Source organism: Pocillopora damicornis, chromosome 12 (genome assembly GCF_964200805.1).
Source record: "Pocillopora damicornis chromosome 12, jaPocDami1.2, whole genome shotgun sequence".
Taxonomy (NCBI): Eukaryota; Metazoa; Cnidaria; class Anthozoa; order Scleractinia; family Pocilloporidae; genus Pocillopora; species Pocillopora damicornis.
In genome coordinates, this window is record NC_142681.1 from 8,137,282 (window position 1) to 8,154,553 (window position 17,272).

At 39.9% G+C, this 17,272-nt stretch overlaps 2 protein-coding genes across 2 annotated transcripts in view; both read left to right on the forward strand.

Annotated features, from left to right (window-relative positions):
- LOC113686828 (transient receptor potential cation channel subfamily A member 1) overlaps positions 1-10,856 on the forward strand; it is a 12,925-nt gene extending 2,069 nt beyond the window's left edge. Inside the window, exons 2-12 of the mRNA XM_027204504.2 lie at positions 101-441; positions 861-1,146; positions 1,477-1,804; positions 2,020-2,216; positions 2,608-2,943; positions 3,513-4,380; positions 5,082-5,285; positions 6,015-6,190; positions 6,771-9,520; positions 9,884-9,991; positions 10,356-10,856. Coding sequence (XP_027060305.2) covers positions 101-441; positions 861-1,146; positions 1,477-1,804; positions 2,020-2,216; positions 2,608-2,943; positions 3,513-4,380; positions 5,082-5,285; positions 6,015-6,190; positions 6,771-6,981 — 2,947 coding nt within the window. The 3' untranslated portion in view covers positions 6,982-9,520; positions 9,884-9,991; positions 10,356-10,856. The remainder of the gene's footprint in view (positions 1-100; positions 442-860; positions 1,147-1,476; positions 1,805-2,019; positions 2,217-2,607; positions 2,944-3,512; positions 4,381-5,081; positions 5,286-6,014; positions 6,191-6,770; positions 9,521-9,883; positions 9,992-10,355) is intronic.
- A 142-nt stretch (positions 10,857-10,998) lies between these two features.
- LOC113686826 (cytosolic carboxypeptidase 6) lies at positions 10,999-15,290 on the forward strand. The gene is made up of 2 exons (XM_027204503.2): positions 10,999-11,933; positions 14,024-15,290. The coding sequence occupies exons 1-2, from the start codon at positions 11,222-11,224 to the stop codon at positions 14,764-14,766; spliced, it is 1,455 nt and encodes a 484-aa protein (XP_027060304.2). The 5' UTR covers positions 10,999-11,221; the 3' UTR covers positions 14,767-15,290.
- Positions 15,291-17,272: the final 1,982 nt, after the last annotated feature.

Here is a 17,272-nt window from a genome sequence, read left to right on the forward strand (position 1 = left end):
CCCTTCGCGTTGTAAGAGGCTGATTCATTTGAGCAGCACGCAAACTTCTGTTTTCTAGGCCTGAAGCTTAAGCTCAGCATACTTTTATCTTTCCTAACAGCTACAACAGCTATGAAGCTGTTAAGACACTCATTGAGTATGGCGCCGACCCCTCCATGAAAGATACTGACGGTGCAACCCCGCTCCACTTTGCGGCTCGCCATGGTTGTGTAGACTCGTCAAAAGTTCTGCTCAGTAACAGTCTATCATCTGTTAACTTTCAAGATAACAGCGGTATGACGCCATTTCACTTAGCCTGCGCTAGTGGCAAGCTCGAGTTATGTGAGCTGTTCCTGGAACATAAGGCAAACATCCGAATGCGCACTGTGGAAGAAAAGAGCCCTTTGCATCTTGCTGCGTTACACGGAAACGAAAAGATCGTTAAACTCTTAGTCAAAGAAGGTGAGTCTGAAAACTATTTGAAGCCTAAATAATAAGAACTTTTGTGCATTAGCACCGCTCAAATATCTATCCCATGCGTGAAAATACCATACAAATTTTTATCTAGCTATATAATTTTTTTCACAGTTTCTTTTTCCTTTTTTTTTGCATTTATTTTTCTCAAGAGAAAACTAAAGAGAAAAGAAGAGAAATAAGGGCTTTCATTATTTCCGTTTGATTATCAGTTAATCTTTCAGTAAACAGTGTATAGGAGCAAATCATGGCTTCCCTATAGAGCTTTCCTCTAGTGTATCTCTACTTGTTTTGAACCAAGTATTAAACTGTGCGTGCACACATCTTAAACGGCTGCGCCAGATAGGTAGGGAATTTGCCACAACATTTTTGCCTCGACGTATTTGACCATCGTTTTCCTGTTCCAGCATTTCTTGAGTTTGGGAACCCGTTAATCTACATCGATGCGCCTGACTTCGAAGGAAACACTGCTCTTCACTTAGCCTGTCAGAAGGGCCACAAGGAAACTGCAGAACTTTTGTTAAGTCAAGGAGCTGATATGATGGATGGTCTGGAGACATTTGGAGAATCAAGTGTGCACTCTTCCCTGCACCTTGCAGCCGCCTATGGTCACATGGATATTGTGGAGCTTTTGATATCGCATGGTGCTTTTGTTGATAGTAGAGATGAGTGGCAAAGAACTCCTCTTCAAAGGTGAGAAAAGTGCACTGTAATCCTTTCAAGAGATCAGTGTCAAGTAAGTAAACAAGATAAAAAAAAAGACTCTCTTTATTGAAAGATGATTTGGGTTTTTCAACTGAGTTGATAATGTACATCGGCCGCCGTGAAGAGTTTCTAAAACAGATGTTTTGAGTGTTAGCCCTTCTTTGTCAAAGCGACTCTTCGTTGTGGCGATAAGATTTCTCCACCAAAAATTCAAAATAATAAAGAGGCAGGATGTTAAGTTTATGTGTCCTAATTTTTGGGCAACGAGAAAATCTAACTCCTTTATAATATTTTCTATCGTAATTGTTGCTTGTGCAGAGCTGCTGAATTTGACCGTGTGGACACCGTCAAGTTCCTGCTGGATAACGGAGCGAACATTGACGCCAAGGACAACGAAAACCGCACTGCGTTCGTTTTGGCAGTGAAGCGAGGCAGGACCAGAACTGCGGAGCAACTTCTAGATTCTGGGGCTGACTTCAAGTCGCGCGATGCGTCGCTTAGGACCTGTCTACACCTTGCTGTGAAACATAAACGAGAAGAAACTCTTCGCATGCTCCTTGATCGAGATCAAGGCCAGTTGATCAACGAAACAGACAAGGATTTGCAGACGCCTCTGTTTTACGCGGCACATAAAGGGAATTTGAAGGTAAGGGTGTTCTAGACAGCCAATCTCTGTTGATACCTCCCTCAAAGCATTTTCTCAAGCTGTTAGATGACTCTGAGGGTAAGTGATTGGCTATTACATTCTGGTGCACTTATTGCCGCGCTACGCTGTTGGTAACAAGTATTTATGCATTTACACAGCTGTAAAGTACATCACAAAGTCTTTATTAACTTGAAACGTCCAATGATAATCACCAGATCCTTCAACTGCTGATAGAAAAGAAGTGCACGGTGGCTCCTAAGGACGTAATGGATCGGACCCCATTGCATGCCGCCGCAGAACACGGTCACGTGGCCTGTGTGGAGGTGCTTTGTTTGGCTGAACAAGGCCACATTAATGACAAAGATGAACGTGGGCTTACACCTCTTCACTTAGCAGCGCTTGGAAGCCACAGGTTCTTTTTTTAATTTATAATCGCTTATTACTCGTCTCTCCCCTACTTGCTTGATTCGTGCATTCGTGTCACCAGTTTACACCGCTTAGTATAAATAATACTTGCAACACAAAACAGTGGTTCTTCATCATTGATCCATATTTTAGAGTTCTAAGTTCTGGAGATATCAAAAATCGCTAGCATTCAATTCGTTTCTTTCTCACCGGTTGGCACAAAATGTACAAATAACAGTGAGCCAGTTACAAACAGAAGTTGTTTTCCATTAGGTTTGAACGTTATGTCCTCAAATGTGAGCTTTGCGCGCTCATCTGTCTACCCTTAAAGAACATGTCTAGAGTCTACCCAGCATGCCCGCACAAGACTTATATTATTGCGTTTGTGCTGCTAATAGGAAAACAACAGTTCTTCTCTTACACTTGGGTGCTAATCCCAGTATCCAAGACAGCAATCGTTGGACAGCCCTGCACACTTGCGCCTCTGGTGGATGCCCACGCACTACTCAAGCACTGCTGTCGTATCAATCCGCGAGTGCCATTGATGCAGGCGATCAAAATGGCGACACCGCGCTTCACGTGGCCGCGAAGTACGGTCACGTCAACGTTTTGGAGCTTATGTTATCACGTGGTGCTGATATCACTGCACGTAATAAGCAAATGTTGACGTGTTTGGATGTTGCTATCTCGTGTAACATGGAAAATGTGGCTGAGGTTATTCTTGGGAACCCCAAGTAAGTCCAGAAAACCATTTATCATCAGTATGCATATTCTCCATACATTTCCTAAGGTGCTGACAGGAAGAATTTGTTAAACAATCAAGAGTTTGTGAGTATGAAAGCGATCTCGAGAGTTTCTTCGGTTGGTGATCGTTTTCCTTATTCTCAGGACCTTAATGTTTGATTTAGGGGTGATACTGTGGGGAGAAATTAGATGCTGATCACTCTTAGCGGTTAAAGGGTTAATAGGGAGAAAAGCGCACCGAAACCATCTTTGGTTCATGACTTCTAACAATCTTTGACAAGTTATGGCAACCGTTGGATTCTACAGGTAAAGAAGCAACGGAAATCAGATCACATTCATCCTCTGGATTTCAGTTCTAATCATTTTGAAAGTTCAAGGGTTTGGGGCATTTGTCTGCCCAATAGAATCCTAAGTTGATGCATTTTCAACACCATTTTGGCCCTTAGGATTGAGCCAAATACCTGAACGATGTAAGGTAGTGTAAGTAGTGTAAGTTGGATGTTTTAGGTGACTGAATCAAACCATTGTTTAAAATCGCTGATGGCTGCCTGTTTTTCAGGTGGATGAGCTTGTTTGAATACACGGTCGACAGGGGAGCAAATCCACTGAAGAACTTAATTAAGAGCATGCCCAGACTTGCACAGGTTGTCATGGATAAATGTGTAACCTGCTCCGATGATCAGCGGGATGACCCTGACTATTCCATAACCTTCGACTTCAGTATTCTTTCTGGTCCAGGAGATAAGGAAGACCCAAGAACTTCTGAAGGTCCACGCTTTTTTGCCCCTTCCTACATGGTCCAGTACGAGCGCGAAGGACTTCTTATGCACCCATTATCGCAGATACTTCTTCAGTGGAAATGGAATACCATGGGAAGGCCGTTATTTGCGATAAACTTTTTGTCCTACCTCGCTTTTGTTGTGCTGTTGTCTGTGTTCATGATAGCGGAACGAGGAAAGCTGAGGTTATTCAATCCTGGCGCAGAGGACTTCCAGGATGATGAAACCGATCAACTATTTCGGTCTAGAAGTGGGCTATCAGCTGGAGCTCCTGTTTTGATTCTGATCTTTATCTGCATTCACATGATCAAAGAAATTTACCAAATTGCTATTCAGAAATGGAGATATCTAACTCATGTCACAAACTATATTGAATGGTGTTGCTATTTGTGCACTATTTGTTTTGTGTCTCCCTATCTCGGGAGAGGAAACATTTTCAAGGGTACAATGACGATGTGGCCTCTTGCCTCAGCCGTGATTCTATTATCGTACACAACCTTGATCCTGTTCCTGAGACGATTCTATTACGTTGGTATCTACATCTCAATGCTCATTGAGGTTACCAAAACACTTTTCAAAGTGATCATCATTTTCATTCCAATGTTATTTGCTTTCAACCTGACCTTCTTCATTCTACTAAAAGAGCAGGTGGGTATTTCACATGACTTAAGTATAAAAACGACCTGGCATAGGCCTGAAAAGGGCGCTTTTCGATTGAGTGTCGGAAAACCAAGACCAAAGATATTACAATAACTAATCATAACAAGGAAAATATTCCAAGGAGCCAATGAGAATTCGCAGTAAAATCAATCAAGCTGCCTGAAGCGCGGGAAAATGCGAGTGACCAAGTCGCGATTGGTTTTAGCCTTGAATATGATTGGCTCAGAAAGTAACGCGTGATTTCCGGACCAATTTCATAACTGAGTAAAGCAAAACCAAAGCAACCCCGGATTACTTAAGACGCTTGATGTAAAATTTTACCAAATTTCTTAGATTCAACATTGTTCTAGACTTTCGCGCGCAACATTGCGCGCCATAATCTAGTTAACTCTAGTTAACTAATCTAGTTAAACCGCGCCAACTGCCTGAGGCGGGACAGAACGTATCGACATCGTGCACTTGGTGGGTCTGATCGGTTAAAAGGATATTCGTAGTTATCTGGACCAATCACAAGGCGCAGTAAGGAAAAAACAATTCCATCTCGGATTACTTCCAACTCCAAAACTTAATTGAAATGGCTTTATTAAAATCACACCAACATCTACATACAGTTTAACTGTTTTAATAAACTTAATGCTCGTTTGAATTCAAACTATCACTAGTGAAGACCTCATTTCTCTCGTTTCCAGGCCACTTTCCGCAATCTGTTCTGGTCCTTTTGCAAGACGTTTATAATGATGATCGGGGAGGTTGATTACGGCTCTGTTGTGGTCGATGCGAAGGCGGAGATCAACGACGAATCTGGTGCCCCTCTTGTACACCTGCCGGAGTTCACTGCCATCATTGTGTGCTTGTTCTGTATGATTGTGTCTGTTCTGGTCATGAACCTATTGGTAAGTGAAGACTTGGTGGGAGGGGAGAGAAGGGCTATTAGTACCTTGACTCTTGGGTACAAGATGGCGCATCATCGTTCTTAAAATTTTGATCTTTTGTATTATAATTATAGTTCTAAGCAAACGGCAACATCTTAATCCTTTACGAACATCGTGGATTTTACGACTAAATAAATGCAGTATTTTATTTAATGTTCGTCAACGCTGAACAAAATTTCAAGAAAAAAAATAGTGACTCGCTTTCTGGCCGTCAATTAGGTTCTTAAGTTACTTCCCCTCCCCTTCCCCCTGTCCAGTTCCAAACGCCTTAGTAATTCATAAACTTCCGCGGAACGTATTGAATCGTTCAACAGTGAGTGGCAGTGTTGTCCAAAAGTTACAAACTTTGTAATACATACATATGCCAGGAAGTATATGAAATGGTTCAACTTCTTTTCTGAATTCTTTACTTTTCAAGCGAACTTTTAAATTTTGTTTTAACATTCTTTTTTAATTACTTACACTGTAAAACTAAAGTTATTTTGGAAAATGCATGTCCTGTACACAGTTTAAAAGAAAAATTATATCCACATTATTAGCGAGCTTTATAATCCAAAAACAAAACACAACAAACAAACAAAAAAGCCCAAGAAATGAAAAGTTTACGAGTTTCCTGTGCCAGGATTGGAACCTTGAAAATCCCGCACATGTCCCTGACCAGTATTCACATTTAAAAATGTCTCATCGCAGGTGGGTTTAGCGGTTGGAGACATTGACAGCATTCAACGTAATGCCAACATGACGAGGCTGGCCATGCAAGTTGAATTTGTATGTGATGTTGATCAACGATACCCACGTTGGCTGAGAAAGTATTGGCATAGATCCGTTCTTGTTTTCAAGCCGAACGGAAAAAATATGTTCTCAATGTAAGTGCAGCATTCATTCATTTTTTTATTATAAGTTTTTTACCCATTTTTTTATTTTTTATTTTTTTTATTTTGGACTTCAGCAGCGTATGTTGGTTTTCACTGACTCAATAATAAAACATCCAAATGAATTTTAGCCTGTTCCAGACGCTCGGTTGGTAAAACGAGGACTGAACCGACTCAAACCTCGATCCTTTTCCACTCCGCCTCTTCCATCAAGACGTTTCTGTCTTTCGATCCAATCTACCTCCCGGAAACCTGGAATGGTCTCGTACCCAGACCTTTCACGCCCAAGCGGTTGAACACTTCAGTTACAGTTACATGGTAGGATATGGGTACGAGATAAGGGTTGAATCATCCCAGGGGCTTTCTTTGTCCCTCATACTTCTTCATATATATATATATATATATATATATATATATAATGCTAGCAGCAATGACTCATGAGGCCCAGAAGGCCGAAACAGTACTGTCTGCAGTTAGTTATATATATATATATATATATATATATATATATGTATGTATGTATGTATGTATATATATATATTAATTTATTCATATGTTTATTTACTTTTGGCAGCCTGTTACATATAAATCGGAGGCTTTTTCTCATGCTTGAAAACGTTATAAATGGGCAAAAGGAAAGTGAAGTTGAAGAGGATGAAGGAACCAAGAAAATATCCATGGAGATCACCAAACAAAAAGAGCAGATTAAGTTTTTACAGAAAACTGTTGAAGAACAATCAAGACTTCTTCAGGAAATTTCTTATTCGCCTCGATTGGTAATCTGATTCGTGATGTATAAATTCAAGGATGGAGAACATTTGTCAAGACACTAGGGCTTTTTGTGCCTTTTAAGTCATTGATTTGACCCAAGTTGTTGCCTGCTTAATCGCTTCGCATCGAAGCTCAATGGTGTCTTACCTTCTGCTGATGATAGTAAATTTGCCATGCTGTCTGAACATGTGCTGCACACCATTTCCCAGGTTTCTGTGTACACGTTGGAAAAGACAAAAAAAGTAAACAACAAACAAACTCGGATCAATCATGGAAACTATCAACCACAACAATTATAGAAAACGTCATCATTAAGAACTTCAATTTTTCGTCGAAAAAAAAAAGAAAATTAAAAATAATTATAACAATACTATTACTACTAATAATAATAATAATAATAATAATAATAATAATAATAATAATAATAACGACAACAACAAGAGGAACGGAGATAACAAGGTTTCCCATGAGGTCCAAAGCAAACGTTCAAGCGGGCTATGCCTTCCCCAAAATGTTTTCTCAGGAACGGTTTTCAAACGACCGCTCATAAGAAACGACCGCTCATTCGACGGCCACAGCGGAGGATACCAGGCTGTAGAAAAGCTATTGAGCACATTCCTCTGGCAGTGTTTGATCTTAGCGGGTTGTAGGTTGCGGGTCGCGGGTAAATTGTCACTAATGTTCGAGTTTCTTCTCGAACCTCCAAATGTCAATTCCCTCATCTACTCTTAATTTTCTATTTTTTTATTCTTAGTGTCAGCAGGAGAATTACATTGTTTAACTCATAGTGTTGTGTCAAAATAAGTTCCTCTGCAGTGATCACCTTGTAGATTCTCATAATCTGTTACAGAAAAATAGTCCTCCATGCATTGTTGAAGTTTGTTTAACCCTTCACCTCCCATGAGTGACCAAGAGATAATTTCTCCTCACAATATCAATACAATATTAAGCATAGAAGTGATGAGAATAAAGTAAAATATCAGTTACGGGATTATTAGTTGATCCAATACCAAATTCTCCAAATTGATATCATGAGAATTGTATATCAGACAGTAAAAAGAATTACTAATGAGATCTTGGGAGTGAAAGGGTTAAGGGACCGGTCAGTAGTTATCCGCGTCGAGGGGGGGGAGGGTGCGGTGGATTTTTGTTGCGACAAAGCAGCCTTTACGTGATCCCTCCTTGAAGTATATAGGATTTTTTTAACACCCCCCCCCCCCTTCTCTCCAAATTGACGGTGGAAGATTTCATGTATTATGTGCTTACAAGATTTCAGCTTCTATATTATATTAAAAAGTTAATTTTTACAGGAACTGTGGTGCTGCGTCGGTGGCAGAGTATAGCAGGGTAATTTAGTATTCTCAGCTGAGTAAATTGGCCACCGTGAAGAGTTTCAAAAGCTGACGTTTCGAGCGTTAGACCTTCGTTAGAACGAAAGGAGGAATTGTGGTTTGTGTGTGTGTGCGTGTGTGTGTGTGTGTGTGTGTGTTATATATACATAACGTATTGCTCTCACTTTCAACACTTTTTTTAACCTTGTTGTATACCTCTACGTAGTTTGTAAATATCTTTTTCTGGTTATCTATTCATGTGAAATTTGTTTATGACAATTATCTAAAATTGTTAGAACATTACTTACAGTATATAAAATTTACTTTACGTTGAGAAAAATACAATAGTGTAAGTCGATATGGAGTTTCTCTTCGAGTTGAACACGGGGAGAGAAATTCCATATCTGCAAGCAACCATATATCATTTTTTTTAGTTATATAAACAGCGTAGGCCTTTGCCAGCAAGAGTGGCGCGAAAGGCGAGTTACATATCAGCAGCTGATTGACGATATTAAGCAAACGAAGAAAATTATCGTTATTAACATATGCGCAGTTCTAGTTTTTCTCAGGGCTGGAAATCCTTGTTAAACTTCGCAGTTTGTATGATAAATTATACGGTAACCATATTGTGTGATTAAAGATTAAACCTTGTATTTTGTGTCTACAATATATTGCTGTTACTTTCAATGTATCACATTACCTTCTTGTGACGCATACTTTGCTTTAGCTGAAGAGGGTCGGTTACACTGCAGCAATACCCAGCTATTTCGCTAGTACTACAAGGTTGGGGTCCCTGTTCCAGGTGAGAAGCTTTCCCTGGTTCACATTCATTTCTAGTTTGCATTTTTAAAAGGAGAAAAAAACAGGCAAACAACCCACGAAAAGTATAAATGCAATGATTACTTGTCAGGTAATTACAGAGATTTAATCTTTCTCCCTTATTTATTCAGTGTTCAGTATGGACGATTTCTGATAAATATTGCGTTGATGACAAAGAGGAAATACGATTTAATTAAAACTAGTAGGTCCTTCTTTGGAGTTCTTTTAAGTGGGGATAGTCAAGGAAATCGATTTGGTAGCTGAATGCCCTAACTTTGGGGAGTAACATTCGTAACTACCCATCCCTTTTGAAACGAATTCAAGGCCAAAATTCAGGACATCTGGTGATTGATCCACAAAATACCCAGGCCGTGTACACAAATCTAAAGCATGACTTATGCAGGTTTGTATGCGTTTGTCTCTGTCATTTAAACCGTTTGATTGCAGAAATTAATTATTGAATTTTGAGGCTTGTTTCTTGTTTCCTTGATAGTGCACTAACTTATCTTGAGTTGAAACTGAACGATTTGATAAAAAAGGAAGATTAAATTTCTAGCTATACCGTGGGATAGTCGTGATAGTTAATCTTTTCTCGATTTTCCATCGGGCAATTAGCGTCCCCAGAAACTAATCCATTAATAACTAGCTTAGCATTCATTTGATGATGTTTGTCATGGCTGACATTTTTGTCAAAAAATTCTTTCTATAAGGATTTAGTGTCCAAGGAGGTATTGCATTAGCTTTGCTTTATCTTTTCGCATCACAGTAAGTCACCCGCCGACTAAATGCAAACAGTTAACTCAAGCCCACAAGAGAAACTTTGATGACAGCTGAAAAAGCCAGTCAAGCATAGAAATCCTCATATCTTTGCAAGGTCAGTTGACATTTAGTTTTTCTACATTTATTTCGTTCAAGTTTTTTTTAATGCTTTTTGTCGAAGTTAGAAAGTGTGTAAATCAGAAAGATTTTAGGGATGGCCCTCGTTGGCATCAGAAATCTTGGCTGGCAGACTAATAAATCTAATGATCTGGTTGAATCTTGATTACGTACAAATTTTTAAGAGGGTCTCACTGGGGTTAGCCGTAAGCCGTAAAACGGCCGTAAAATTTGGCCGTTAGGCGTAAAAATTGAGAGAGTGTAACCGCTAGTCGTAAAAAAAGTTAAGTGATAACAAAGGAGAGATATTAACGCAAGATTTGTCGTGTGTCTTAAGTTTTTGGTTTTATATCCGTTCACAGGATGGCACTACACTCTGTTATGTCTTACTCAATGATGGTACTTTTACTGCTGATCAGTAGAAACACCCAAGGCAGACCTGCAGCCCCTCAATTCCCATTCAGCTCGCTCATTCCTACCACACTACCGCAAGGATGTGACATATACGGAGACCGAGTGTACCTTCCTGGGGAAGTCATAGCTGGCGATCCTGACGGCTGTTTTGCAGTGGTTTGTACAGAGCATGGAATACAGATTTGGGATGGAGATTGCCATACCTCCACTGCCAACCCGAGTCCTCCCTCCTCAACCCCTGCAACATTTGAAGTTGAACTCACAACCGAACGGCCCCCGCCAAGTTTTCCAGGGTTTCCATTTGCGGGCGTGTAAGGCTATCAAGGTTTATTTAGCATCGAGTAGAACGTTTCTCTTCATGATGCTAGGAATATTGTAGCTTAATTACTGATTAACTATGTATCAGAGGTGAAATACTGTGTGGCAATAAAAAGGGGAAATGAGAGGAATTCTCTTATCTGAGAACATTACAATCATAGCAAAATTGCGCACCCTCGTATGGCAGATAAATTCACTTCCCTTGAAGTTTACCTTGATCTATATTCTTTGATCATCAGTAAGAATTTGGCGTTTTCAAAATTCGCGATCATTTTGTCTACCCTACAGATCCCCATAAATGGACGATGCATTGATACTTCAAGGGGAATCACATGTTTTGACCCAGTTATTAGAGATAACGGCGGTTTTTACCACTAGGTACTGCTCTACCTCCTAACCCGAACCTCAAAATCCCCACCCCTCCCTTCACATCTCTTCTGCATTCGCTGTCTTGCTTGTTGTCATAACAACCACTAATCTTACCGGCATATTCAAGATGGCGTCTCGCAGCGAAAGTCAAGAAAGCGGTGTGAACGAAGATTTGGATTCTGCAAATATCGTCAAGGTGGACGAACCTGTGGGTAACCTATCTAAATACTATGCCTTACCTCCTGGCTTTTCAGGAACGCCTAAAAAGGGGCACTTGATGTTCGATGCTTGTTTTGAAAGTGGAAATCTCGGCAGAGTCGACTACATTACGGAATTCGAGTACGATTTGTTTATTCGCCCGGACACCTGCAATCCTCGGTTTCGCGTCTGGTTTAATTTCACTGTGGAGAACACAGCACCATATCAGCGTGTCATATTCAATGTCGTGAATTTCAGCAAGACCAAGAGCTTGTATCGCGAAGGAATGACTCCACTTGTTAAGTCTTCCAGTCGTCCAAAGTGGCAGAGAATTCCTGCTAAGAATTGCTTCTACTATCGTTGCCCTGACCACAGAAAAAACTATGTGCTCTCATTTGCGTTTGCCTTCGATAATGACACGGATGTTTATCAGTTTGCCTACTGCTTCCCTTACACTTACTCTCGTCTGCAAACCTTCCTTGAGGAACTCGATAAAAAAAACATGGCGTGTTACAGAAGAGAGCTACTTTGTTTGACGGTTCAGCAGCGCAGAGTTGATTTGCTGACAGTTACTTCCCCAGAAAACATGAAAGATGATCTCAAAAAGAGGGTGATTTTTATCACAGCAAGGATTCATCCAGGTAAGCCTTTTATCTTGTTACGGCGGATTATCAAACTCAGTTGCGTGTACTTTGCCCAAATACACCTTTAGTTAATAATCTTTTAGGCGAGAACAACGGGAACTTGTTTACAAATAGTATGTCCAACCCAGGGGGTCAGCATGTCCATGCCTATATGTCCATGATTTTAATCATCAAATGTGGTGAAACTTGAAACCGACAAAAATTTTCCTTGCATATATATTTTAGTACTATTGATAGAAAGTAAAGAAAGCACATTAACATGTTGTTCTGGGTAAAAATATGAACCTTTGTTGTCAAAAGTTACTGGTAGCATGTGGAAATCACCAGTTTCCTTGTATTATTGACTGGTCTCATATTCCTCTGATCATATAGTAAATGATAGTAAAATAGCCACCCATTTCAACAATAAAGTGCTCCACTATCATCAGTAAGACCCTCTCACCATCATTTTTTTAGCCTGTGTGCAGGCTCTTGTGTTTGGATTTCACTATATGGTGCTGCTGCTATTGTATTATGGGTAGCCACTGATGAAAAAGAGTATTGAAATCATGGCACATATATATACCTCAAAACTGTTCAACAATTCTGTTGAAAGAAACAGTTAACTCCCTCCCTCCAAAAAAAAAGTAGCAAGGAAGGTATGCACTGACCAAAATGCTTCATTTTCTCACTACTAAAATGGGCAAAGCAATTCTTTCTAAAGGGTGATTAAAGTTTAAAATTTACGATTTTCACAAAGAATGCCAACTTGGTTGAAGTAATAAGTGTACAGAATTTAGATTGATTCAAATTGAAGTTAGTATCAGAGAAATGATTATCAAAATAAGTTCAAATATATGCAAGTAGCATAATTAGTGGTAAGCATGAACCATGCAAATGCGAGCAATTTATCCCGCATGTAAAACTGAATTTTTGTCTGATCACTGAATGACAGATTGTTTGTTTTTGCCAGGGTTAAATTTTCTCCAGTTTACTTCCAAGTCTTATGTGCTCACTTTTCATGTAAGATGGTCATTAAAAGTCTGGCAAGCAGGCCTAAATACCTGAATTTTGGAAGGGGGGCTTTGGGTCTATTAGAAACTGCAAAACCATTGGAAGAATAATTCAAAACGGCAAGACTCTCAAAATTTCATGAATGATCAATTTTCACCTTATTTTCTTCCTCAATGCCAAATTTGTACTCCATTAGTGTATGGCTTCATTAACTCACATGGAGTATATCACCAAGTTGAATTTTGTTAGAACCCTATTCAAGGGGTGTACTTTCCCATCAATTTGTGCAATTTAACAACTCCTTCATGAAGTGAGTGATAAATTACCACTGATTAATAATCTGCCCAGAAGGCTTTCCATGGCCCTTACAAAAGATTTCATAATACTTTAGTGTAGCAACTGATCTGAATCCTAGAGGTCCATGAAGTCTTGCAGATATTGTAGCACATACTGGTACATTAAAGACTTGGCTGAAAATACCAAGAATAATAATTACCTAGGCCTACCTAAAACAAATACAAATGTTCCAGAAGCACAAACACAATGACACAAATAAGAAGACACAGCACAACTTTTTGTAATAGACAGGATGTTAGGTAATTGCAGATACTCCCCCCCCCCCTTGATTTTTCAGCTTTTCCAGACAGTCCACCAGTACACATTCATACTTGGGGGGGGGGGGGGGGAAGAGAGGCACTGCAAGAGTGAAGTGTCTTAATCAAGAAAACATTACTGACCCTGGCTTAGTAAGGCTTAAGCCCAGACCTCTTCAGCTAGAGTTGACACTAAGTCTCACCATTGATAGGTTAGTGAGAAGAATACAACTCAGGTTTCTGGTCAGCATATACCAAATCTTTGTTTAACCCTTTAAATCCCAAGGTCTGAGAGTTATTTCTCCCCTCAAGCTGCTACACAATTCTTTGTAAATTAGTAAGGAGAATTTGGTGTTAGGTCAAGACAACAACTACCTGATAACTCTGAGTATTCTCACCATCCGTTTGCTGGATGATGTAAGGATATTATAGAGAGAAGTTACATTTTAATCACCTCTGAGAGTCAAAGGGTTAAACTGGTACTTTTGTTGTCTGTCTCAGGTGAAACTCCGTCGTCCTATGTCTGTCAAGGTGTCATTGATTTCCTTGTCAGTAGCCATCCAGTAGCCAAAGTGTTGAGAGACTACCTGGTATTTAAGATAGTGCCCATGTTAAACCCTGACGGCGTCGTCTTGGGTAACTACCGCTGCTCCCTGATGGGGTTTGATCTGAATCGCCATTGGCAGGAGCCGTCACCGTGGGCTCACCCCACCCTAGTAGCTTGTAAGAACCACTTAATGCAGCTGGATGAAGATGAAAATGTCCATCTTGACTTTTATATCGATATCCACGCGCATTCCACTATGATGAATGGTTTCATGTACGGGAATATTTACGACGAGGAGGAACGATTTGAAAGGCAAGCTGTTTATCCGAGACTTCTATGCGCGAACGCGGAAGACTTTTCCATGTCCAACACATCATTTAACAAAGATGCTGTGAAAGCTGGTACTGGGCGACGTTTTCTCGGCAGCTGCTTAGACCCAAAGACTCATTGCTACACGTTGGAAGTGTCGTTTTTCAGCTACAATACAGCTGTTTCACAAGGAATGTCGCCATACACCGAAGAAGGGTATTTCAAACTTGGCCGTAACGTAGCGCGTACCTTCCTCGACTATTACAAACTAAATTCGCTAGTGGTACCCACGAAGAAAAATGTTTCAAAATCCTCACAGAGAAAGGATTCTAATGGTGATGGGAAACAGAGATTGTCTGGCAGAAGTGACTACAGTGGGAAGCTGTGAATTAAAAAGTATTCAAAGTTTTCAATATCGTGTCATAAACTGAGAAAATGTTAGACCAAAAAGTGACGTTTTGAAAGGCTCTGCGTTGTGACTCACAATAACTTCAAAGCTCAGATAGATTTTTAGGGGAAAAAGTTAGAGTAGTTGTATATTAATAGTTTATTATTTATTGTGATGATTCAATCACAAATGCGGAAAGATTACATTTTTTGTCTTTTTGCAGCAAGCATTTTTCCTTTACATTGTCGAATTGAAATGTGTTGTTTTAACAACTGAGGATTTTGCCAGGGTTATGATATTCAAGGTTAACTCGCTGCTGGCGAAGGTAAGATGCATCCCACTAGTCATAACTTGCCTGTAAAAGTTTTCTTTTTCCGTGGCAAAGACCCACATTATATTTATTTTCCGAGAAATTAATGACGTAAATAAAGGTAGCCCGCGTTTAGCCGTACCCTCCTCCCGCAAGGTGAAACGTTTCACCTTGGGGGGGAGGGTACGGCTACACGTAGGCTAAAATAAAGGTAGATTGCTAATTTGATTTTTTGGCTTCCTCGAGACTATAAATACAGTAAAATCTATTAGCAGACTCGGGGGGCACTGATACTAAGTTTGTTTCTTGAAAGCGTGATTTTAACCCGATCAGATTGAATATTTTACCTTAAAGCGCTAAATCTTGTAGAGGAGAGTCATACTTTCTACTAGAGGATCCAAGAGTCCCCTAGATGTCCCCTCAATGCAGTTTTCACATTGTCACAGGAGTTTCTCATCTTTGACTGCGGCGAGTGAGTGCGAGAGAACATAATCTCTTGCTTAGTAAGTGTTGAGTGGACCCGCAAGGTCGAGTTGACGTTCGAAACGCGATTAAGAACGGCGAGATTTATGGAAGTTCAAGGAAAAGGAACTTTGACTACTACGAATTGATTATTTGCTCCCATTTCTCGAAGAGAGCCCTTTGAATCAAACATAACTGAAAGTACTTTTCCGAGTACTTCACACATCCTGTTTACATTCTGACATTTCCTTTCCTATACGGATTATTTTGGGCGATGTTTTAAAATCCGGTGAGGATTTTAAAAACAGTCGCGTGAAGTTGTCACCGGAAGTTGTGAGCATGTTCCCGCACTCTGTTTTCCGTCTCCGCAATGAAGGTAATTTGATGACACTTTTTAGAAATGCGGCTAAATTTTAATTTGACGGCCTCAACTTCTACCAGAACATTTCAGTCAATCCGAAGGCATTGATAGTCCAATATTCCATTTTAACGTATGCCATCTTCTTTCAAATTTTTTAATCTCTTCCCTTAATTTGTCTCTGCGTGAAATGTTCATCGTTTGCGGCTGAAGTATGTCAAACTAGAGCGCGGTCAGCCCACATCCGTTTTAAAAGAGCAATAAAAAATCACAGCTGTAGGATCGTCATCAGCTGACGGTTCTCATTGTTCCGGCCAATTATCACATCATTTAGAAAGTTACATTTTAAAATAACAACAGATCTGTGTGCTGCAAATTAATCAACCAAGTAACTGATGATAAGATTTTGAAGCGTATACAATTTTTAATTAAATTTGGGTTCTCTCACTTGTATGCTACTTGTTTTTGAACGCATAACTGAGAGACTCAGAGACAGTGGTCGGTGATGAACCAATAGTTACGAGGCTGGTAGCACATCCTGTCAAAATTACAAGAAGATAAACTACTCTAGTTTAGCAACGCCACAGTGACTCGACAAGGGCACGGCCTTGAGTACAGGGCGTGTCGGCCCAATAAGGAATTAGTGTCGAAACAAACTTAAGAGCTGTTTACCTGGCAAAGATATCAGCAAGACTGAAAGATTTATGATTGAAAGGAATCCGACAAACCACAAATCAAGGAGGTCACGTCCAATTTTCGAAACTCCGTACAGAAGAGGGTAAAAGGGAATCATGGATGTGGTCTTCCTGCTCTCTCGCCACTACTCCCATGGGGGTGACGGGAAATTATGTTTATCCTTCATGCACGAACATAGGCGGGGTTTGCTCAGATATTAGTTCATTCGAGCAAAAGGAAGGGGGATCAAAAGAATAAATTGTATTTTATATTTACTCTTCAAATTTCCATTTTGTTTTACATGGCTATTTTCTCTTGAAAAGCTTCTGTATTAAAGTAAGGCGAGCGAAGAATCTGTGATGAACGAAGAACTAAAGGATTTGCTATCAGAGTTTTTCCAAGTTAGTGGGGCGCTCAAAAGGCAAAGACCGTCAAATTATTTTCTGCAATGAAACCCAATGAAGTGGATCGCCATGAAGTTTTACGTCATGTATTGAGAACCCAGCTTAGCAAGGCAAAATCTCTTCAACCCTTTAACGCCCAAGATCTTATTAGTAATTATCCTTACTGTCTGCTATAAAATTCTGATGATGCTAGCTCTGAGAATCTGGAACTGGATCAACTAGAAATCCTCAAATTTATATCATGTTTCCTTTCTTCTCATCGTTGACACTGACGTCTGATTGACATTGTATTGATAT